The following is a 21,648-nucleotide window of genomic DNA, read 5'->3' as shown; positions in this document are numbered from 1 at the left end:
ATTTCTAGGTATTATGGATGCAGGGCCTGAGGCCACATTTGCAAAAATTATAACAGAAAATGGTGACAATGAAAGAGATCTGGCCTGACTCCATCTTGCTTCTAACCTCCAAGCTGTCCTTGTTCATTGCTGGGCACAAGCTGAACTAACCTTGGGAGGAATTTAGTTTATAGTTCAACTTTGTTTTTTTTTGGAGATGGAGTTTCACTCTGTCACCAAGGCTGGAGTGCAGTAGTGCAATCTCAGCTCACTGGAATCTCTGCCTCCCAAGTTCAAGTGATTCTCCTGTCTCAGCCTCCCAAGTAGTTGGGATTACAGGTGTGCACCACCACACCTGGCTAATTTTTGTATTTTTAGTAGAGGCGGGGTTTCACCACATTGGCCAGGCTGGTCTCAAACTCCTGGCCTCAAGTGATCCGCCTTCCTCAGCTTCCCAAAGTGCTGGGATTACAGGTGTGAGCCACCATGCCTGGCCTATAGTTCAAGTTTGAAACAAAGATAACAGCTCTTTCCCTGAAATAAACCCCTTCTTGCCTGGGGACCAGTCTGCCTTTGTAGGACAAATTAGCTACAAGACTGGAAATTATGGTTTGGGAGCCACGGAGCCTCTGGCTGCAAGAGCGTGAACCTCCCCACATTGCTCCTGGGAATAACATCACTTGTAAAATCTAAGATCAGTGCCTGAGGTATTTTGCAGACCCTGCCTTCCAATGTAGCAGTTGACCCACTCAGACAGGTAATCTGATTCAACCAGTTCTTTGATCCCACTCAGGGACAGAAGACAGCAAGAAAAACTCACTTCCACCCGCTATGATTTAATCTCCATGCTGACCAATCAGCCATCCATACCTCCAGAGCCCCTGCCCACCAAGTTATCCTTAAAAACCCCAGTCCCCAAATTCTTGGGGAGACTGATTTGAGTAATAACAAAACTCCAGTCTCCTGCACAGCTGTCTCTGTGTGAATTACTCTTTCTCTATCGCAATTCTCCTGTCCGGATAAATTGGCTGTCTAGGCTGCAAGGAGAACTTGTTGGGGGGGAGGTTACAAATCTGGGGACTCATCTGTGATCTCTCTTGTGGCTATCTGCCAGCGATTCAGTTGCCTCCCCAATCCCCCTCACTGGTGATGGATCCAAAGGCCAGCCCAGGCGGCCACCTAGTTCTCTTGGACTGGGGGCTGATACTGGCGCCATCTCTGGGGAGACTTCCTGTAACTATAGCCCCATCGTGGGGCATCTCTAGTTCTGTTACACAGTATCTGTTTGTAGCCCCAGCATGGGGTATCTGCCCTAATTGTACAGATAACAGGGGACTTATTTGGAGGAATACTCTTGGTTTGTGATTTGGTCTGGAATCTCTGTCTGGAAGGTGTTTTGTGTATTTGTTTTGCTGTATGTGTTTTGCTGTATGTGTTTGTATATGTGGAGGAGATGTCTAAAGGAATTGCTAAAGGAAGTCTTTCAGGCTCTCCTAGTTTGTCTGGTTGGTCACATTCGCTGAACCCTGAAGGACCTGTCAGCAGAAGCTTGGAAGTTAGACAGGGCTGCCTCAGGCTCTTTCATCTGCTCTTCCATCTGGTTCAGAGATCATCCTTTGGATTACTTTAGTAGGGGACAGAGATATGTGAAAAAATTTAGGGATATAAAGATGTATTTTTGGTAAGGATGATTATAAAAAAAGAAATTTGGCCGGGCGCGGTGGCTCAAGCCTGTAATCCCAGCACTTTGGGAGGCCGAGATGGGCGGATCACGAGGTCAGGAGATCAAGACCATCCTGGCTAACACGGTGAAACCCCATCTCTACTAAAAATACAAAAAACTAGCCGGGCGAGGTGGCGGGCGCCTGTAGTCCCAGCTACTCCGGAGGCTGAGGCAGGAGAATGGCGTAAATCCGGGAGGCGGAGCTTGCAGTGAGCTGAGATCCGGCCACTGCACTCCAGCCTGGGTGACAGAGGAAGACTCCGTCTCAAAAAAAAAAAAAAAGAAAGAAATTTATATGAGAAAGGAATTTCTCATATAAAAGGAATTTATATGAGTTGTATGGTACATTCTTGTCCTAAAATAGAAAGACGGACATACAGGACAAGTCAGAAAGTCCAAGCATGTCATAGATGGTCTCTGTGAGTTGTGACAAGATTTGTAAAATGGGGGGAAAAAACCCCTAAAAATCCAGCAAATGAAAAATCTTAACAACTACTGCATATTCTTCGGTCTGTATATTTATAATGTTGTGTATGTGATGTTTAAGAGCTGTAATTAATTGGCTTAAAAAACAAGCACTTAAACATTTTGTCAAAGAAATAGCAACTCTAATACATTTTCATGTGACGTTAGTAATCTTTGGTAAATAAAGATAGTTTTAAAGATTATTGAGGAAATACAATAAAATTGTCTTCAAACCTGAGACATTTGGTCTGTATTAGGCAGATCAGATATGGTTTTTGCTGGATGCTTTAAGGTCATAAATGGCTTCTGTGACTTTTGTAATTGTTTAATTTACCTACTTTAGAGCCATTAGATTCTAGATAAGGCCTGGGGACATACGGAGTTAGCCATGACTCCTAGCTATGTCAGAAAGAATCAGACTTTATCTGCAGTTCTGTCCTGTATTCTAGGCTCTGCACCTGATATGTAATTAAAATTGCTTAATGACATGGGAATACGGTTTTTTTTTAAAAAAAATCTTGTCTAATTTAGAGAGTTTAAGGATTATTTTTGGTTGAAAGAAAGACAAAATACAACTGAAAGTTTAAGCAAATTGTAGGTTTGTGAAAAATTAACTTTGTGAAGAACTCTGTGTGAACAAGGTGGCTAAAATTGAAAGGGTATTATTTAATTTCTCCATAAATTAAATATTAAAAGCATACTGATGCAGGGCCAGAATCTGGGCCCATATATCAAAATAATAGGGTTTTATGCCAGGCATGGTGGCTCATGCCTGTAATCCTAGCACTTTGGGAGGCTGAGGCAGGCAGTTCATGAGGTCAGGAGTTCGAAACCAGCCTGGTCAATATGGTGAAATCCTGTCTTTACTAAAAATACAAGAATTAGCCGGACATGGTGGCACACACCTGTAGTCCCAGCTACTCGGGAGGTTGCGGCAGAAGAATTGCTTGAACTTGGGAGGCAGAAGTTGCAGTGAGCTGAGAATGCACCACTACACTCCAGCCTGGGCAATGGAGCAAGACTCCCATCTCGAAAAAATAAATAAATAAATAAAAATAGGGTTTATTTTTGAACACTGATTTGTTCTTTTAACAAACAATTATAAATGGTTATATAAAAGGTTTATGAAAATGGTACCCTACAGTCAAATAAAATTGAATAGATTTGTTTGTAAAATTTTATTAAAAACTAACTTCGGCTGGGAGTGGTGGCTCACACCTGTAATCCCAGCACTTTGGGAGGCTGAGGTGGGTGGATCATGTGGGGTCAGGAGTTCAAGACCAGCCTGGCCAACATGGTGAAACCCCGTCTCTACTAAAAATACAAAAATTAGCCAGGCGTGGTGGTGGGCACCTGTAATCCCAGCACTTTGGGAGGCTGAGGTGGGTGGATCATGTGGGGTCAGGAGTTCAAGACCAGCCTGGCCAACGTGGTGAAACCCTGTTCCTACTAAAAATACAAACATTAGATGGGAATGGTGGTGGGTGCCTGTAATCTCAGCTACTGGGGAGGCAGGAGAATCATTTGAACTTGGGAGGAGGAGGGTGCAGTGAGCCAAGATCATGCCACTGCACTCCAGCCTCGGTGACAACAGTGAAACTCCATCTCAAAACAACAACAACAACAAAACTAGCTTTAGCATTAAAGATGCACTAATGCAGGATAAAATGTGGTTTTCTCTGTTGAAGAACATTTTTATGTAATATTGAGAGAGAGAGAGAGAGACAATGAAAGATTTTTGTTTGGCTTTGGAGTAAACTATTAAAAAAAAAGAGACAGATTCAGTTGGCCTCATGCTATCTTCATTAGGTTTTGTTGTTTAGAAAGCTGAGTCTTCTCTCTATCAGAATAAAGATTTTTCCCTTTACAAAATGTTTGAGTTATCATTTTGGCTAAATGAATTACTTATGGTGATCTGGGATTCTACTTTGTGATATCTAGTGTTTTAAACCTTTGATATTTAACAAACTTCCCAAGATCAAATTCTAAGTTAAAAAAAAAAAAAGAGTTCCCTAAAGTCCAAAAGACACATATTTGGCTTATTTGGTATATTAAAATTATGTAGGAGAAGCACTGTCAAATATAAAAAAGTGTGTAACTTTCTTTGGGTTTATAGTCATATAAATATGTTTTTAGTATGTGTTACAAAATTGTGTAAAATTCCTATAATTCTGATATGTCTCAGTATATGTTATCAGTAATAATTATAATTGTTACGTTAAACTGTGTGTCACAGAGATGACCAGATTTCCTTGTTGACTGCATCTTTAACTATGGCTGTCCTGAGACTTTTGTTACCCACAGACAACTGTTGTCTTGGTTTTATCCTTTTCAAAAGGCAGTTTATAATCAGATATAATACTCTAATGGGTACTCTTGAATGCAGGTCTCTGAGAACTTTAGAAATTGTGCCACTGGAATGGAGGAAAAAAAACTTCTAGGATCCTCATGGAGAGCTGATGTGTTAAACATTGTTAATCCTTTTGTCTTTCAGAGTCAAGAAAATGATTTTTCTTTTGAGGTGTTTACAGCTTGTAGCAATTGAGTTAAAGTATACTTCCGTGAGCAAAATTTAGAGCATATTGCTTTCTCTCTGATTTCTCCAGAATTTGTAAACTATTTGTGAGTATTATCAACTTACGGCAGTATAATTATTTGCACAAGGGCAGTAACAATTTGTTTTCTTTTGTAATAGGATACAATTAGAGATGCTGGCTTTAACGGGAATGACATATTTTCAAATATAAACAGACTGCTTTAAGGAACAAAGTTGACTAACAGAGCCAATAGAAATCCCTTGGAAAAGCTGGCCTCATACCTTGTCTACAGAGTCCCTGTGCAGGGTTCCCGAACTGTGGTAAATAAAGAATGTCACTTTCTGACAGGCCCAGGAGCCCCCAGTTATCTTAGGATCATGAGAGTAAAAAATTTCACCCAACTCATACTGGTTTATCTTTGCAGATATAGTAGATAAATCCATGGCTGGGCTCAAGGCTTTAAAAAAGTCTAACCTGAGATTTCTTATGGAACAAAGTTTCAGCAAAGCCAATTTCAAAAACAGCCTATATGGCAAATAATTATTCTTGCTGTACTTTATACAAATAATCAGGCCAAGCATAATAAGACCATGACTTATTTTGCAAGTAAACTTGTCCTACTATGGTTTGTCTTTAATAAAAATAAGGATGGGAGAGAGAAAAAAGTGTTTCAAACAACTGTGGTACATCTGCTGTTAGATTTGTTCTTGACTTTTTATTATTTTCTGCAATTTGGACTAAATCCTGAATTCTTTGTGGGCTACAATTCCCAAACAATTTTTTCTTCCACTTTTCTGACTTGGACTCAATTAAATTGTTACTACCTTCTTCCTGAGGCCCTGCAAGCTGAAGCTTATTCTTTGTAATACAGATGACAAAAACATGTCAAATTGCCACTGCCTTCCTCCTCTATAACTAAAGAAGCCTAGCCCATCTGCAATGCCATCTCTTGATACAGGAAACAGCTGTTTAACTGAACTGATCTGGTCTTAGGACTAGGAAAACTGACTAAAAAGATAAGGAAGAGTATATTTACATTTCCTCCTTTCTGTCTACCCCAATCTGTCTGTCTAACAACCTCTGACCCAAATCTCTCTCTGCTAATAACCCCATGTCTGATTGGTTCTTGGAGCTATTTACCTGAGTCCCTCAGAGCTTAGGGTCAATTCTACAAAAGCTTCTGAAGCCAGGACTTTCACTCTTTATCCTAGGACTCATTTGTTAAAACTATAGATGAGAATACTAATGGCTTTGTCATACAGGCCTTCAAACCCCAACCAGGAACCTCTGAGTATAGGCAGACAGCTGCAAAGTGGTTTCATTCCTCTTACCTTTGGGTCAACACCTACCCTGACTATGCTCCCTGTCAGCAGAAAGAAGCTAGAGCGGTTATCACTCTTTTCCCATCTTCATGCCCCACACCTTAGGAATAAGGTATTATAAAACCCAACAGGAGGAACTGAAACTGTCTTTGCAAAAATTTTAACTGAGAAAATTATGATGGTGACCTGAATGACTCCATCTTGCTTCTCACCTCCAAGCTGTCCTTGTTCATTCCTGGATGCACACCGAACTAACCTTGGGAGGAATTCAGTTTATAGTTCAACTTTGAAACAAAGACGGTAACAGCCCTTTCTCTGAAATAAACCCCCTTTTTGCCTGGGGACCAGTCTGCCTTTGTAGAACAAACAAATTAGCTACAAGAGTCTGATCCTCCCCAAATTGTTCCCCACAAATAACATCACTGTCATAAAACCTAAGATTGTGCCTGAGATATTTTGCAGTATTCTGATGCAGTAGTTGATGCAGTTGACGCCACACAGACAGGTAATCTGGCTCAACCAGCTCTTTGATCCCATCAAGAACAGAAGATAGCAAGAAAAACTCACTTCCACCCCTATGATTTCATGTCCAAGCCGACCAATCAGCAATCTCCACTTCCTGAGCCCCTACCCACCAAGCTATCCTTAAAACCCTGATCCCCAAATTCTTGGAGACATTGATTTGAGGAATAATACAACTCTGGGAGGCCGAGGTGTGCGGATCACTTGAGGTCAGGAGTTCAAGACCAGCCTGGCCAAGATGGTGAAACCCCGTCTCTACTAAAAATACAAAAATTAGCCAGGCATGGTGGTGAGCGCCTGTAATCCCAGCTACTCAGGAGGCTGAAGTGGGAGGATCACTTGAGCCCAGGAATTCAAGATTACAGTGAGCCAAGATTGTGCCACTGCACTGCACTCCAGTCTGGGTGACAGAGTGAGACCCTGTCTCCAAAAAAAAAAAAGAATTAGGCCGGGCGCGGTGGCTCAAACCTGTAATCCCAGCACTTTGGGAGGCCGAGACGGGCAGATCACGAGGTCAGGAGATCGAGACCATCCTGGCTAACATGGTGAAACCCCGTTTCTACTAAAAAATACAAAAAACTAGCCAGGCGAGGTGGCGGGCGCCTGTAGTCCCAGCTACTCGGGAGGCTGAGGCAGGAGAATGGCGTAAACCCGGGAGGCGGAGCTTGCAGTGAGCTGAGATCCGGCCACTGCACTCCAGCCCGGGCAACAGAGCGAGACTCCGTCTCAAAAAAAAAAAAAAAAAGACTTGTGTCCTCGCCGGGCTGACGAGGTCACTGTTACCATCCTCACTGTCACAAGGTCACTGGTGAACGGCAGGGCCAGATCTGGGTCTACTTGGTCCACACGGATACAAACCTCTTCTAAGCTAGTTTTCTTTTTATTTTTTTGAGACAGAATCTCACTCTTGCCCAGGCTGGAGTACAGTGGCACAATCTCGGCTCACTGCAACCTCTGCCTCCCGGGTTCAAGCAATTCTCCTGCCTCAGCCTCCTGAGTAGCTGGGATCACAGGCGTGTGCCACCACGCCTAGCTAATTTTTTTATTTTTTTAAAGCTAATTTTAAAGGCAGATCTTCCTTATTAACATTTCTGGAAAAAAAACTGTTGCACAATTTAGTTAAAACGGCAAAAACGCTTAAGCCACCCAACGTGCCTCTACGAGGCAGGTGGGTAAACGATGCCTAATGAGAGAATGTTATACAGCCATGAAAAATCTTCTTTGCAAAGAATATTCACGAATATGAGAAAAGTAAAATACGTTAAGAGAAAGAAGACTAAAACTAGAACAACATGTAAGGATCCCACTTTTGGGATCATACACATAGAAAGGCTGGGACGTTGCTGGATGATGACAGGTGACTTTCCTTTCCTTCTTCATACTTTCTCTAATTTTCTATAATGAATGCACAGGTTCATTTACAATCGGGGAAAAGCTTCCATTAAATAATACTCATTTTTTAAAAAGTAGGTAAGATTTTAAAAATAGAATCCAGGCATGGTAATGCAATGGTTAAACAGAATAGAAAACCCTCTAATTCCCAAATGAAGAATTCCCAAAGGAAGTCATTTTCTGATTATCTAAGAAATGCATTCCATTCTGCAAAGTCCCAACTGAGGCTTCTAGATGGCGATTTATGTGAAGCAAGAATGTCATCATTACAGAACAGTCTGCTGTAGTGTGTCTTAATAGCTCTCCTCTCTGTCTGTAAGAAATGGCACCAAGCTAGAGGAGGACTGAGGAAGCTTCCAGGCATCTCTTAGATCCTGGGTGTCATTTCATTAGCTTCATGTTTTTAAAGACATGGAGTCAGGCAGTGATCTTTTTCAAAGCCTGCACTGAAAGCATTTCTGCATCAAAAGCATTTCCACAAAAGGATGTGGTTATAAAACCATTTCTAACTGTCATTAAGAACAAACGTGAATGCTACACCTCCTTCAAAGTACCCATTTCATCTGGGATTTAGAACAAGATCTTTCTACCCCACTGAGAGAGAGCTTACTGTACTGGTTAGCACACTCACTTAAACAGCAGGCATCACCAGTCGTGGTATGGCACACCTGTAATTCCAGCTAGTTGGGAGGCTGAGGCGGGACGACTGCTTGAACTCAGGAGTTGGGAGTACAGCCTGGGCAACACAGCAAGACCCTGTCTTTATATTTTATTGTATTTTAAACAGCAGGTATCTCTTTGAGATCCTGATTTCAATTATTTTGGATATAGATCTGTAAGTGGGACTGCTGGATCATACGGCAGTTCTATTTTTAATGTGAGGAACCGCTATATAGTTTTCCATCATAGCTATGCCATTTAACATTTCCCACAACAGTGTACAAGGGTTCTAATTTCTCCACACCCTTACCAACATTTATTTTATTTTATCTTTTTGAGATGGAGTTTTGCTCTTGTTGACCAGGATGGAGTACAATGGCGCGATCTCAGCTCACTGCAACCTCCGCCTCCCGGGTCCACGAGATTCTCCTGCCTCAGCCTCCCAAGTAGCTGGGATGACAGGTGCGCGCCACCAGGCCCAGCTAATTTTGTATTTTTAGTAGAGATGGGGTTTCTCCATGTTGGTCAGGCTGGTCTCGAACTCCTGACCTCAGGTGATCCACCCGCCTCAGCCTCCTAAAGTGCTGGGATTACAGACGTGAGCCACCGCACCAGGCCGCCAACATTTAAAAAAAAAAAAAGAAATTAGCCATCCTGGCCCAGTGCGGTGGCTCACGCCTATGATAACAGCACTTTGGGAGGTCGAGGTGGGTGGATCACTTGAGGTCATGAGTTCGAGACCACGCTGGCCAACATGGTGAAACCCTGTCTCTACTACAAATACAAAATTAGCTGGGCATGGTGGCGGGCACCTATAATCCCAGCTACTTGGGAGGCTGAGGTACAAGAATAGCTTGAACCCAGGAGGCAGAGATTGCAGTGAGCCAAGATCGCATCACTGCACTCCAGCCTGGGTGACAGAGCAAAACTCCGTCTCAAAATAAAATAAAATAAAATAGCCATCCTGGCAGGTATGAGGTTTACCTCATTGTGGTTTTGATTTGCATTTCCCTAAATGCTGATGTTGAGCCTTTTTTCATATACCTACTGGCCATCTGCATGTCTTCTTTGGAGAACTGTCTATTCAAGTCCTTTGTTCATTTAAAAAAAAATTTTTTTTTTTTTGCCATTGAGTTGTTAGAGTTTCTTATACATTTTGGATACTAGTCCTTTTATCAGATATATGGTTTGCAGATATTCTCTTCCTCTCTGTAGGTTGTTTTTTCATTCTGATTATTTCCCTTACTGGGCAGAAGCTTTTTAGTCTGATATTGTCCGACTGGTTTCGCCTTTGTTGCCTGTGCTTTTGGTGTCACATGCAAAAGATCATTGCTTTTTCCCAGGAGTTTTACCGTTTCAGGTCCTGTGTTTAAGTCTTTAATCCATGGTACATGGCCAAAAGGACGAAGTCAGGATCTCAAAGAGATATCTGCACCCCCATGTTCACTGAAGCATTATTCATAATGGCCAAGATATGGAAACAACTCGTGTGTCTACTGACAGAAGAATGGATCAAGAAAATGGAGTATATTCTGGCCGGGTGCAGTGGCTCACGCCTGTAATCCCAGCAATTTAGGGGGCCAAGGCAGATCCAGCCTGGCCAACATGGCAAAACCCTGTCTCTACTAAAAATACAAAAATTAGCCGCGTGTGGTGGCAGGCGCCTGTAATCCCAGCTACTAATCAGGAGACTGAGGCACGAGAATCACTTGAACCAGGGAGGTGGAGGCTGCAGTGAGCCAAGATGGCGCCACTGCACTCCAGCCTGGGCGACAGAGCGAGACTCCGCCTCAAGAAAAAAAAAAAAATGTAGTATATTCATATCATGAAACATTATTCCGCCTTAAAAAAGAAGGAAACTTGCCATTTGTGACAGCAGGAGTAAACTGAGAAGACATGCTGAGTGAAATAAGCCCCTCACAGAAGGATGAATACTGCATGATTCCGCTTGTATCAGATACCTAACAGTGCTAAAGTCATATAAGCAGAGAAAAGAACGGCGGTTGCCAGGGACGGGCTGGTGGAGGAGGGAGACGGAGAGTTGTTGTTCAATGGGTATACAGTTTCATTTACGAAGATGTGTAAGTTCTACCAGATCTGGTGGACAAACAGAAGTGCCTATAGTTAACAATACTGTATTGTACACTTAGAAACTTGTTAAGAGGGAATATCTCATGAGAAGTGGTCTTATAACAATAGCCACAAAAAATCCCAAACCGCCCCCAAAACCAAAGGGGCACAATGATTAAACTCATGAACCTGTGAGCGTTAAACATGTGCCGCTTTTGCTGATCAATGATACCTCAATGAAGCTATTTAAAACATACACAGAAGAGGTAGATTTCTTCTGGTGCCACCAGCTCTGTCATTAGCTGTGTGACCTTGGGCAAGTCCCTTACCCTTTATGGGTTCCAGTTTTATCATTCTGACAACAAGAAACAAGCCTCTACTATCCCCGAGTACCCCTCCTGCCGGAAGACTGTGGCGTGGGGGCCCTGCTGAAAACCAAACCTTTCATGGGTAGATCCTAGCAGTGCAGCAAGGATTTTGGAGTGGACCAGAGATCAGAGGGATGAGAAACTCTGAATATGCAGCAGTTACGACGGACCTGCTGGGTGCAGGATGGCGAGAAAGCCTGACAGGGGCCTGCTGATGGTAAGGCAACCAACACCCCCAGGCTGCATGTGGGAGGCAGGCAGAGGGGCCCAGAGGATGAGAGGAACTGAAAAGGTGATGGGGCCGGGCGCGGCCTGTCATCCCAGAACTGAGAGGTCGAGGTGGGTGGATCGCTGAGGCAGGCGGATTCCTTGAGGCAAGGAGTCAAGACCAGCCTGGCCAACATGATGAAACCCTGTCTCTACTAAAAATCACACCTGTCATCCCAGAACGTTGAGAGGCCGAAGTGGGTGGATCACTTGAGCCCAGGAGTTTGAGACCAGCCTGGCCAACATGGTGAAACCCCTTCTCTACTAAAAACACAAAAATTAGCCGGGCATGGGGGCGCATGCCCATAATATCAGCTACTCAGAAGGCTGAGGCACAAGGATCGCTTGAACCTGGGAGGCAGAGGTTGCGGTGAGCCAAGATTGCACCACTGCACTTCCAGGCTGGGCAACAGAGAGAGACTTGGTCTCAAAAAAAAAAAAAAAGAGAAAGAGAAAGAAAAGGAGCTGGCCCAAAGCTGGGTGGAGCACGCCTGGGGACACTTCTTCTGTGTATTCCTCCTGCTGGCCCCGGCCTCTGACACAGGCTGTGCTCTCAGGTCTCAGTTTAGATTTGGTCCTGGACTCGAGATTTCTGACATCCCTTGGGGACAGCTCAAGTACCCGCCGCGTGTGATGCCTGGGACTCACTTGGCCTCTTCACTGTTGCTGGTGCCCCTTCCTGAGTTTCAGGCTCATGAGATCATTCCCTGTCCTCCCATCATCCATGACCCCTCGCGTTCAACTTAGAATGAATGCCTCAGGGGGACAAATACAGTGGAAAGATAGGATTGAAACAGGCAGAGCTTTGAAACGCACAGGGCTTGACAGTGGCACTGCGGACTGGTGTTCTGGAAGGCACGTGGGGTGGCCAACGTTTAATTTCAAAGCCAAACTGAAAAGGATCAACTAACACGCAGTGTGAGCCTCGCCTCACAGAGGTGCGGGGGTCTGAGCTTAGAGGGGAAGGAGGCTCAATCACCCCCCTCTCCAGGATGGAAGCCACTCCTCAGTTTGAGCAGGGCCGGCGGGTAAAGTGTAGATACAGGAAAAATAGCCCAGTTGTCAATTTTCCCCCTCAAGCTCAAACGCAACAATGAAGCTGCACAAACACTTCTCTACTTACTGGCATGGTTTTGTCTCCAAAGAAATAAATGGTCTTATAGCCGTCATTTTCCACATGTCGCAGGCAATACCTCTTGTCCCATCCATCAGGAAAGACATCAAAGCTGATCTGGCCTCCTGCCAGGTGGGGATGGGGCACATACAAGCAAAAGGTGAAAAAGGGGCTAATGATATGTCACCGAAAAAAAAACAATTTACTCTTTGTCAGTTAGTGGGTTGCCAAGGTTGATTTTCAGCACTCTAGTTTGCTACTTAGACTATTTCACGGATAGGTTCTAGAAATTAATTCTACACCACGTTTTTTGTTCCAGCATTATTTCACGTAGGTCTAAAATTGAGGCACAGAATGCCAACTCAGAGTGAGGAATGCATTTGCATTTAAGCGCACATGTCAAGCATGTGGTTTAAAGGAAGCATGTTTATGAAAAATCTGACGCCAGCCTCATTCTGCTGTGCTAGTCTCGGGCTTTAACACACCCTCAGTGGAAAATGCCTGGAAGCAGGCTGCATCCAGCATATTTTGCAGGAAAAATGAGAATCCTCACTGAAGGTGATTTATAGGCAGCGCTCATGGGCAACAAGAAACCTTTCAAAGCTTTGTCAGAAAGATGTCCATCTCACAGTTCAGGAATACAAAAAACCCACCCACTCATCTGTTAAATATAATCCCTTTGCCATTCCAGTTTTCCTACAACCTCTACCTTTATGAAAGCTAGTACAATGAGGAGGCTTTGAGCAATGACTCATTAGCACTGACAAGAGAAATCGGTGTGCAAAGCATTTGACAGGCATACTCTAACAAAAGACAAGCCTGAGACATCCATGCTGCAGGAAGAACTCTGCATTAGACACCAGAAATGCTCTCACACTGGCTGTGTAAACAACAGCTTTGTGAACTCGGACAAGTCTCTTCTCCTTTCTGGGCCTCAGTTTCTTGATGTGTAAAAGCCACCCAATTGGCTCCTAAAGTTCCTTGCTGTTGAAACATTGTATGATTCCAAGACCTCGGTCTCCTTTACCTAAGGGGTTCAATTCCATGTCTCCCTTACGGAGTTCCCCATAGTGCTTCTCTTCCGCCCAAAGGTGTGAGAAGTTCCTATTAGTAATCAAAATGCTCCTCTTCTGATGAGACAAGTGCAGGTAGGAAGAATCCTGTTGGGTAAGAATTTAGAACCAAGCCCAACAGTCTGGAAGCTGTTTCTTGACTAGGCAAATGTCTAACTATGCAGAAAAGAGAGTGGCCGCTTTTTGTCTACAGACTGGACTGCTCATTTAATCTTCCTGCCCACCTAAAACTGCACATACTCCATTATCAATAGCTCACTGGCCCACAACAAATTCCAGGAAATGGGGATCCAAGTTTGTAATACAAACAATATATACAATACCTATGGAAAACGTCAGGCCTTTTCCTGCAAACTCTTTCCGTAGATCTGCTACAAACTTTTGTCTTATATTTTCCTTCTGAGAAAAACAAAAAGATGCCAATTGTCTCTTGTATTGCAGTTTAGAAAGCACACTTTTAACTACTGGCCACCAAGGTATGAGTATCTTATTTATTTATTTATTTGTTTAGTTTTTGAGATGGGGGTCTCGCTCTGTTGCCCAGGCTGGAGTGCAGTGGCATGATCACAGCTCACAGCAGCTTCAACCTCCCAGGCTCGAGTGATCCTCTCACCTCAGCCAAACAAATAGCCGGGACCACAGGTGTGTGCCACCATGCCCGGCTAATTTTTTTTTTTATTATTTGTAGAGATGAGGTCTCACTATGTTGCCCAGGCTCGTCTTGAACTCCTGGGCTCAAGTGATCCTCCTGCCTTGGCCTCCCAAAGTATTGGGATTATAGGCATGAACCACCACATGAGGCCATATCTTATTTCCATAAACCCAGCCATTCACCAAAGATATTTCAGAAAGACTTACTTTATCGAGTTCATAGAATTCAATGCGTTCTTCTTGGCTGCAGCTTCTTCCAATTGGCGACACGTTTAACATCCCATTCCGGAATTCAATGAAGGTACCCCTAGGAATGAAAGAGTGACAGAGGTTCCCCAAAACACATTATTTATATGGGAAACATCATAAACAGCCTAAAATCTTGGGAAATTCTAAAAAGCAGAGGCTAGTGTGGTCAATGTTTCTCAGCTCTGTGCTGTGGAATACGGTAGCCATGAACTGCTGTGACTACTGAGACCTGAAATGTGGCTAATATGAATTGAGATTAGATTTGAAAGACTTAGTATGAAAAAGGAATGGAGTCACATCAGTCATTTTGTATATTGACTTTGTGTTAAAATGGTCATATTTTGAGCCTGGATGACACGGCGAAACTCTGTCTCTATAAAAAATACAAAAATCAACCAGGCATGGTGATGCGTGCCTATAATCCCAGCTACTTAGGAGGCTGAGGCAGGAGGATTCCATGAGCCTGGGAGGTAGGGGTTGTAGTGAGCTGAGATCACGTCACTGCACTCCAGCCTGGGTGACAGTGAGACCCTGTCTCAAAAAAAAAAAAAAAAAAGGTCATATTTTAGATATATCAGGCATCTCATCTTTTCATTCTTTCAAAATGTGGCTACAGAAAATTTAAAATTATACATAGCTCACTTTCTATGTCTGTTGCACAGTGCTGCTATTGGGCAGATAATTTTATGGTTAATAAAGAGCTATGAAAATGATTTCCAGCACTGGCAACAGCAGTCGTTTCCCTGAGGAGTTTGAAAATACATGTACCAGACATCTGTCTTGCTACTGAGCTTCTGAACAGACTGATAGTACCAAGCAAAGCTACAGAGAAAAAGGCTCTGAGAATTGTCCAACGAGCCTCAGTAATAACTGAGGAAATTCAATTTACCCATTAGCAGACAGCTCCTAAATGTTTGATTTGATCACATAAAATGAGAAACTAACATTAGTTTAGTCGCTTCAAATGAAGATGTTTAACAATGTTCTTCTGGCTGGGTGTGGTAGCTCATGCCTATAACCCCAGTACTTTGGGAGGCCAAGGTGGGTGGATGGCTTGAGCTCAGGAGTTTCAGATCAGCCTGGGCAATGTGGCAAAACTCCGTTTCTACAAAAAATACAAAAATTAGCTGGGCATGGTGGCGCACGCCTGTATTCCCAGCTACTTGAGAGACTGAGGTAGGAGGACTGCTTGAGTCTGGGCAGTGGAGGTTGCAGTGAGCCGAGATTGCACCATTGCACTACAGCCTGGGCAACAGACGGAGACCCCGTCTCAAAAAACAAACACACACACAAAAAATAAAAAACAAAAACCAAAAAGATGGTTTTTTCCACTGTTTCCACTATGAGTCTGAAAACAGTTTCTCTGGCTCACGCCTGTAATCCCAGCACTTTGGGAGGCTGAGGTGGGTGGATTCCTTGAGGCCAGGAGTTCAAGACCAGCCTGGCCAACACGATGAAACCCTGTCTCTACCAAAAATACAAAAATTAGCTGGACATGGTGGTGCATGCCTGTAGTCCCAGCTACTTGAGAGGCTGAGACAGGAAGATCTCTTGAACCCGGGAGGCGGAGGTTGCAGTGAGCCGAGAGCGCACCACTGTACTCCAGCCTGGTGACAGAGACTCCGTCTCAAAAAAACCAAGCAAACAAACAAACAAAACCCCGCAACCAAAAAAAGAAAACCACCCAGTTTCTTAAATGTTCAGATAACTTGTAAACTAGATATCATTCTGACCAATGAAATTTAAGCGTTCTCTGACAAATTATGCAGTGAAAAGTGTCTTCCAGTTCGAAACGCTGATGCCTGGGAATCCTATGGAACATTTTCCCTGATCTTTTTTTACTATTTTAATCTCACAGACCTGTTCTCCGGCACTGGCCATCGGAAATACCGAGAGGCCACATGCCACATGCAGGGTTGACGACCTAATTCCATGTCAGTGTGGCTCTGGGCACCTCTCCAAGCCTCCTCTTATTCACCTACAGAAAGGCTAATAGCACGTGCTCTGGTTACCTCCAAAGGGCCTTGTTAAAATCAACATGCCAGTTATGTAAAGGTACTTTGTAAACTGGGAAACAATGAATACTCATCAAAGTAAAAACAGCAAAATCTCAATCAGCTGGATCCTCTCCCCTGTTGTGCTCAACTTTCAGAGAAATAGGCAAATTATGTAACAAAATATGCAAGCCTAAAAATCTCTCTCAAAAATCCCATGTCCAGGCCGCCCCGGAGTTGGTGGAGGCCCAGCCCAGCCTGTCCTCTACCACTTCTGTATGAGCACTGAGGCACTAGGGGACTGGTGACCATGCCCCGGGTGACCCTAGGGCTATGGGTCCTAATGATCAGAAAAACAGCTCAATTATTTCCCCCCTACTCCAGGACATATTCTTCTTCTCATTTTCAAGGCACAGAGAGAAGCTGATGCAGTTTAGAAAGCCTTCCCCAAAACAAGGATGAAGGTGGATTACCAAGCAATCAGTTCCTCCCTAAAGACCTGGGCTCTCTGAAGTCTCACTGCATCTGCCTGGCCGTCGTGGGGCATGTAGTTAGTGTTGTCAGGCACATGTGGACAAATGTGGGTCAAGGTGGGTCTCAGCTCTGCCTCCTGGACTCACCACGTCTCTTCTACTATTCTGGAATTATGGCTCTCCACATGCCTCTCCCTCGCTAAATGATACACTCTTTGAGGACAGGATTATGCCCTTTCTTTTTTTTTAATTCCTCCCTTAGCACTCAGCCCATAGTAAAAACGGAACTGACCTGGGATAATTGTATATTTTATCTTTTTGCCAAGGAAAATTTCTAACACACACAAAAGTAAACAGAATAGGACGAATCCTCACATGCCCATTACCCAGCTGCAACAATAACAAAGTCTGGGTCTGGCCTGTCTCCTGCAGGTCTCCTCTTGGGCTAAGGGACATTCCTGCACTCTGGATGGAGGTGCTGAGCAGGAGGCGCTCAGGTTACGAATCCTAATAGTGTGAAGCAGTCTCTGAAGTACAGCCTGCCCTGAAATTGAATTGCCACTTAAACCATGTTTCGACCCTGATGATTAAGGTGTTACACAGGAAGTACTGAAAACTGGGAAGGCCAGGCGCAGTGGCTCACACCTGTAATCCCAGCACTTTGGGAGGCCGAGGTGGCTGGATCACCTGACGTCAGGAGTTCAAGACCAACCTGGCCAACATGGTGAAAACCCGTCTCTACTAAAAATATAAAAATTAGGCAGGCCTGGTGGTGGGCGCCTGTAATCCCAGTTACTCGGGAGGCTGAGACACGAGAATAGCTTGAACCCGGGAGGCGAAGGTTGTAGTGAGCCAAGATCGTGCCATTGCACCCCAGCCTGGACAACAAAGTGAGAAAGAAAACGGGGGGTAAAAATGAGAAGGATTTCAAAGAAATCACCTGCAACCTAACCATCAAGAAATAGCCACGGTTAACATTTGGGTCTATTTCCTGCCAGTCTTTTCACTGTGGGCATTTATGTTCATCGTTATTAGTATTACTATTATTTTAAAAATAGAATTGAGATAATTGTACCCATGGCAGAAGGTAGGTCCCCAAACCAAACATTCATGAAAGCCGGGGGTGGTGGCTAACGCCTGCAATCCCAACATTTTGGGAGACTGAGGTGGAAGGATCGCCTGAGGCCAGGAGTTGGAGACCAGCCTGGACAATGTGGCAAGACCCTGTCTCTACAGAAAATTAAAAAATTAGCCAGGCATGGTGGCATGTGCCTGTAGTCCCAGCTACTCAGGAGGCTGAGGTAGGAGGATCACTTGAGCCAAGGAGGTTGAGGCTGCAGTGAGCTATGATCATGCCACTGCACTACAGCCTGGGCAACAGCATGAGATGCTCTCTCTCAAAAACAAACAAACAAACAAACAAAAAACAAAAAGAAAGCCTATGGAGTCAGAAAATGAGAGAAGCAGTCTGTGAAAGACTGGAACAAAGGTCCGTGGGTCAGTGGCAGTTGCTCAGGTGGCACCTGCCAGGGGCGAACTGGGAGCTGGAATAGCGAGGTCTCAGATTTGCCAATAGAAGCCAGAAATCCAGATGTTTAAAACATAAAATTAGGCTGGGTGTGGTGGCTCACGCCTGTGATACCAGCAATTTGGGAGGCCGAGGCAGGTGGATCAGTTGAGGTCAGGAGTTCGATACTAGCCTGGCCAACACAGTGAAACACCATCTCTACTAAAAATACAAAAAAAAAAATTAGCTGGGCACGGTGGTACGCGCATATAATCCCAGCTACTCGAGAGGCTGAGGCAGAATTGCTTGAACCTGGGAGGCGGAGGTTGCAGTGAGCCGAGATCCTACCACTGCACTCCAGCCTGGGCCACAGAGTGAGACTCCGTCTCAAAAATAAATACATAAATAAATTTAAAAAACGTAAAATCAGACTTTTACATGACGGCAATTAATCCAGATTTTCTTTACCACTGCAGGCCAACCAGATTTGGGTTTTACATGGATCTGGCCCAAAGGCTTCCTGTCTGAGACTTCCCAACCCAGGCTTTCTGTTGCTTTTTGTACATGCTGCTTCAGTGCTGTCTCCTCTCACTGACAGCCTTTGAAAGCATACAGTCTTCAATGGCTGTATAAATTTCCATCATGTGGACAAGCCATCATTTACATAATCACTCTTGTACTGTTGGCTTTGTGGACTGTTTGCAACTATTCCTTACTAAGTGCTGGGATTCGGATTTAAATTCGCTGGCCCATGGTGGCTGTGAATCAGCAGCACCAGGGCAGTCAGAGAAAACATGGATTTCCAACCTCGACTCTCAGGCTTTCTGAATCAGAACTGTCAAGGGGCAGGCTAAATATCAGACTTTGTTTTTACAACTCTCTAGGTGATTTTTATAATCCTATTTGGAGAATGCCCACATTAACCCACCATATGATACTACGCTATGTTCCAGCGATGCCTCTTTGTTAAAAGCAAACCCACCTCTTCTTCGGGAGTTTAATTTTCGCAATGTAGCTCAGACAGTAGTTGATTAAATCTTGGATTAGGGCCTCACCCAGATGACTTTGAATATTCTAGATGGAGAAAATACTTGAGTTATTTGATTTCGCAGGAGCATTTTCAAAACAGCTTTACAGCAAACCCAGGGTCTTCAGCCACTATTGTTGAAAATCAGTAGGCTGATATAGCAGTGATGGTGACATGCCTCACCGCCTCTTTAATTCCTTCTCTTATTTCTCTGGTCAAAAACATTAGGCAAGCCAGAAAGGCTTTAGTCAAAAGCATTTGCTGCTTCATTACCCAAGATTTTTGTACTCATTATTGTTCAAATGCTTCCTGTAAGGCTCAAAGAGCTTACCACTGCCACTTTTATTCAATTAAAATGTCTCCAGATATTGACAGAAAATATATTTGTTCCGTGTCAGCATTCTCTTACGTCTGAACAGAATGATCTTACTACTGCTAAGAGCCACAAAGTACCTCTTAAAAATGCTTATAGTGGCCAGGCGTGGCAGCTCACACCTGTAATCCCAGCACTTTGGGAGGCTGAGGCAGGTGGATCACTTTAAGTCATGAGCTTGAGACAAGCCTGGCAAACATGGTGAAACTGTCTCTAAATAAGCCAGCCATGCTGGTGGATGCCTGTAATCCCAGCTACTCAGGAAGCTGAGGCTGAAGAATCATTTGAACCCAAGAAGTTACCGGAAGCCAGGACTGAGTCACTGCACTCCAGCCTGGGCAACAGAGTGAGATTCCGTCAAAAAAAAAAAGAAAAAAAAAAAAAAAACCCAACGCTTATAGTGAGGCAACCTGCTCTAGTTTTATCATCACAGAAATGTTATTATTAGTAGATTGAAGTTCAGGCATGGTGGCACGTCCCTGTAGTTCCTGCTACTTGGGAGGCTAAGGCAGAGGATCACCTGTGCCCAGGAGGTCTAGGCTACTAGGACTGCACCACTGCACTCCAGCCAGGTTAACACAGCATGACCCCATCTTTTTTAAAAAAAAAAAAGAAAGAAAAGGTTGGGTGTGGTGGCTCATGCCTGTAATCCCAGCACTTTGGGAGGCTGAGGTGGGAGGATCACTTGAGATCAGGAGTTGGAGATCAGCCTGGTTAACATGGTGAAACCCTGTCTCTACTAAAAATACACAAAAATTAGCTGGGTGTGGTGGCGTGTGCCTGTAATCCCAGCTACAGGGGAGGTTGAGGCATAAGAATTGCTTGAACCAGGGAGGCAGAGGTTGCAGTGAGCCAAGATCGTGCCACTGCACTCCAGCTCCAGTCTGGGTGACGAGCAAGACTCCGTCTCAAAAACAAACAAACAGAACAAAACAAGAAAAGAAATAATATATTTAAAAAGTATAAAAATTTAGTTATTTAGAATAGTAATAGTCACATGGTTCAAAATTCAAAACAAAAAAGAATACAGAGTAAAGATTCATTTCTACCCCTGTTCCTCATCTTCCCAGAGGCATTCAATGTGAAATGCCCTTTTAGAAAACACTTTTAATAGTATATAGTAATTCGGATACTCAAGAACCTACCTGTTTACACAAGAGCTTCCCATCTTTGTATGCTACCAAGCCATTTTCTGGAAACACATAATCATATTTTTCAACCACTACAATCAAAACCAAAAAAACACTTAGAATGCAAAGAATCAAAACCCGTGTTTCTATTCCTTGATTAACAATGACCACTAATAAAACCGCTAAACTCCAGCAAGGACTGTGAGAGACCATCTCATCTTACAGACTAAGAGTAGAGTATGGAAAAACCTTCCTTATTGTTTTTTTTTTAATGGCTCTTTTTGGTTACATATTTAAACGATGACTGGGCAGGAGATTAGAGACTTGGTGACAGGTTATTTTACGTCCCTGACTTCAGCCTGACTGTCTGTAAAGGAAGATGCTGGTCCACGATGCTGATGGTTCGCCAGCAGCAACCAGGGCAGTGAGTGAAAATGCAGATTTCCAAGCTACGCTCTCCGGCTTCCTGAATCAGAATCGCTGAGGGACAGGCTAAATATATTTTTAAAAAGCTCTTTGGGCTGGGTCCCGTGTGGCTCACGCCTGTAATCCCAGCACTTTGGGAGGCTGAAGCGGATAGATCACGAGGTCAGGAGTTCCAGACCAGCCTGGCCAACATAGTGAAATCCCATCTCTACTAAAAATACAAAAAATTAGCCAGACGTGGTGGTGGGTGCCTGTAATCCCAGCTACTCGGGAGGCTGAGGCAGGAGAATTGCTTGACCCTAGGAGGTGGAGGTTGCAGTGAGCTG

At 43.9% G+C, this 21,648-nt stretch overlaps 1 protein-coding gene across 1 annotated transcript in view; it reads right to left on the bottom strand.

Moving 5' to 3' along the window:
- Positions 1-21,648, bottom strand: part of PMM2 (phosphomannomutase 2) — a 47,772-nt gene that overhangs the window by 18,474 nt on the left and 7,650 nt on the right. The window contains exons 3-7 of the mRNA XM_011961381.1: positions 20,912-20,988; positions 19,349-19,440; positions 14,351-14,450; positions 13,816-13,891; positions 12,429-12,544 (exon numbers count right to left, since the gene is read on the bottom strand). Of these exons, the coding sequence (XP_011816771.1) occupies positions 12,429-12,544; positions 13,816-13,891; positions 14,351-14,450; positions 19,349-19,440; positions 20,912-20,988 (461 nt within the window). The remainder of the gene's footprint in view (positions 1-12,428; positions 12,545-13,815; positions 13,892-14,350; positions 14,451-19,348; positions 19,441-20,911; positions 20,989-21,648) is intronic.

Source organism: Colobus angolensis, unplaced genomic scaffold (assembly GCF_000951035.1).
Source record: "Colobus angolensis palliatus isolate OR3802 unplaced genomic scaffold, Cang.pa_1.0 Scaffold55, whole genome shotgun sequence".
In the NCBI taxonomy this organism is placed as follows: Eukaryota; Metazoa; Chordata; class Mammalia; order Primates; family Cercopithecidae; genus Colobus; species Colobus angolensis.
Note: the sequence above shows the minus strand (reverse complement) of the source record. Positions and strands in the feature narration are given on the sequence as shown.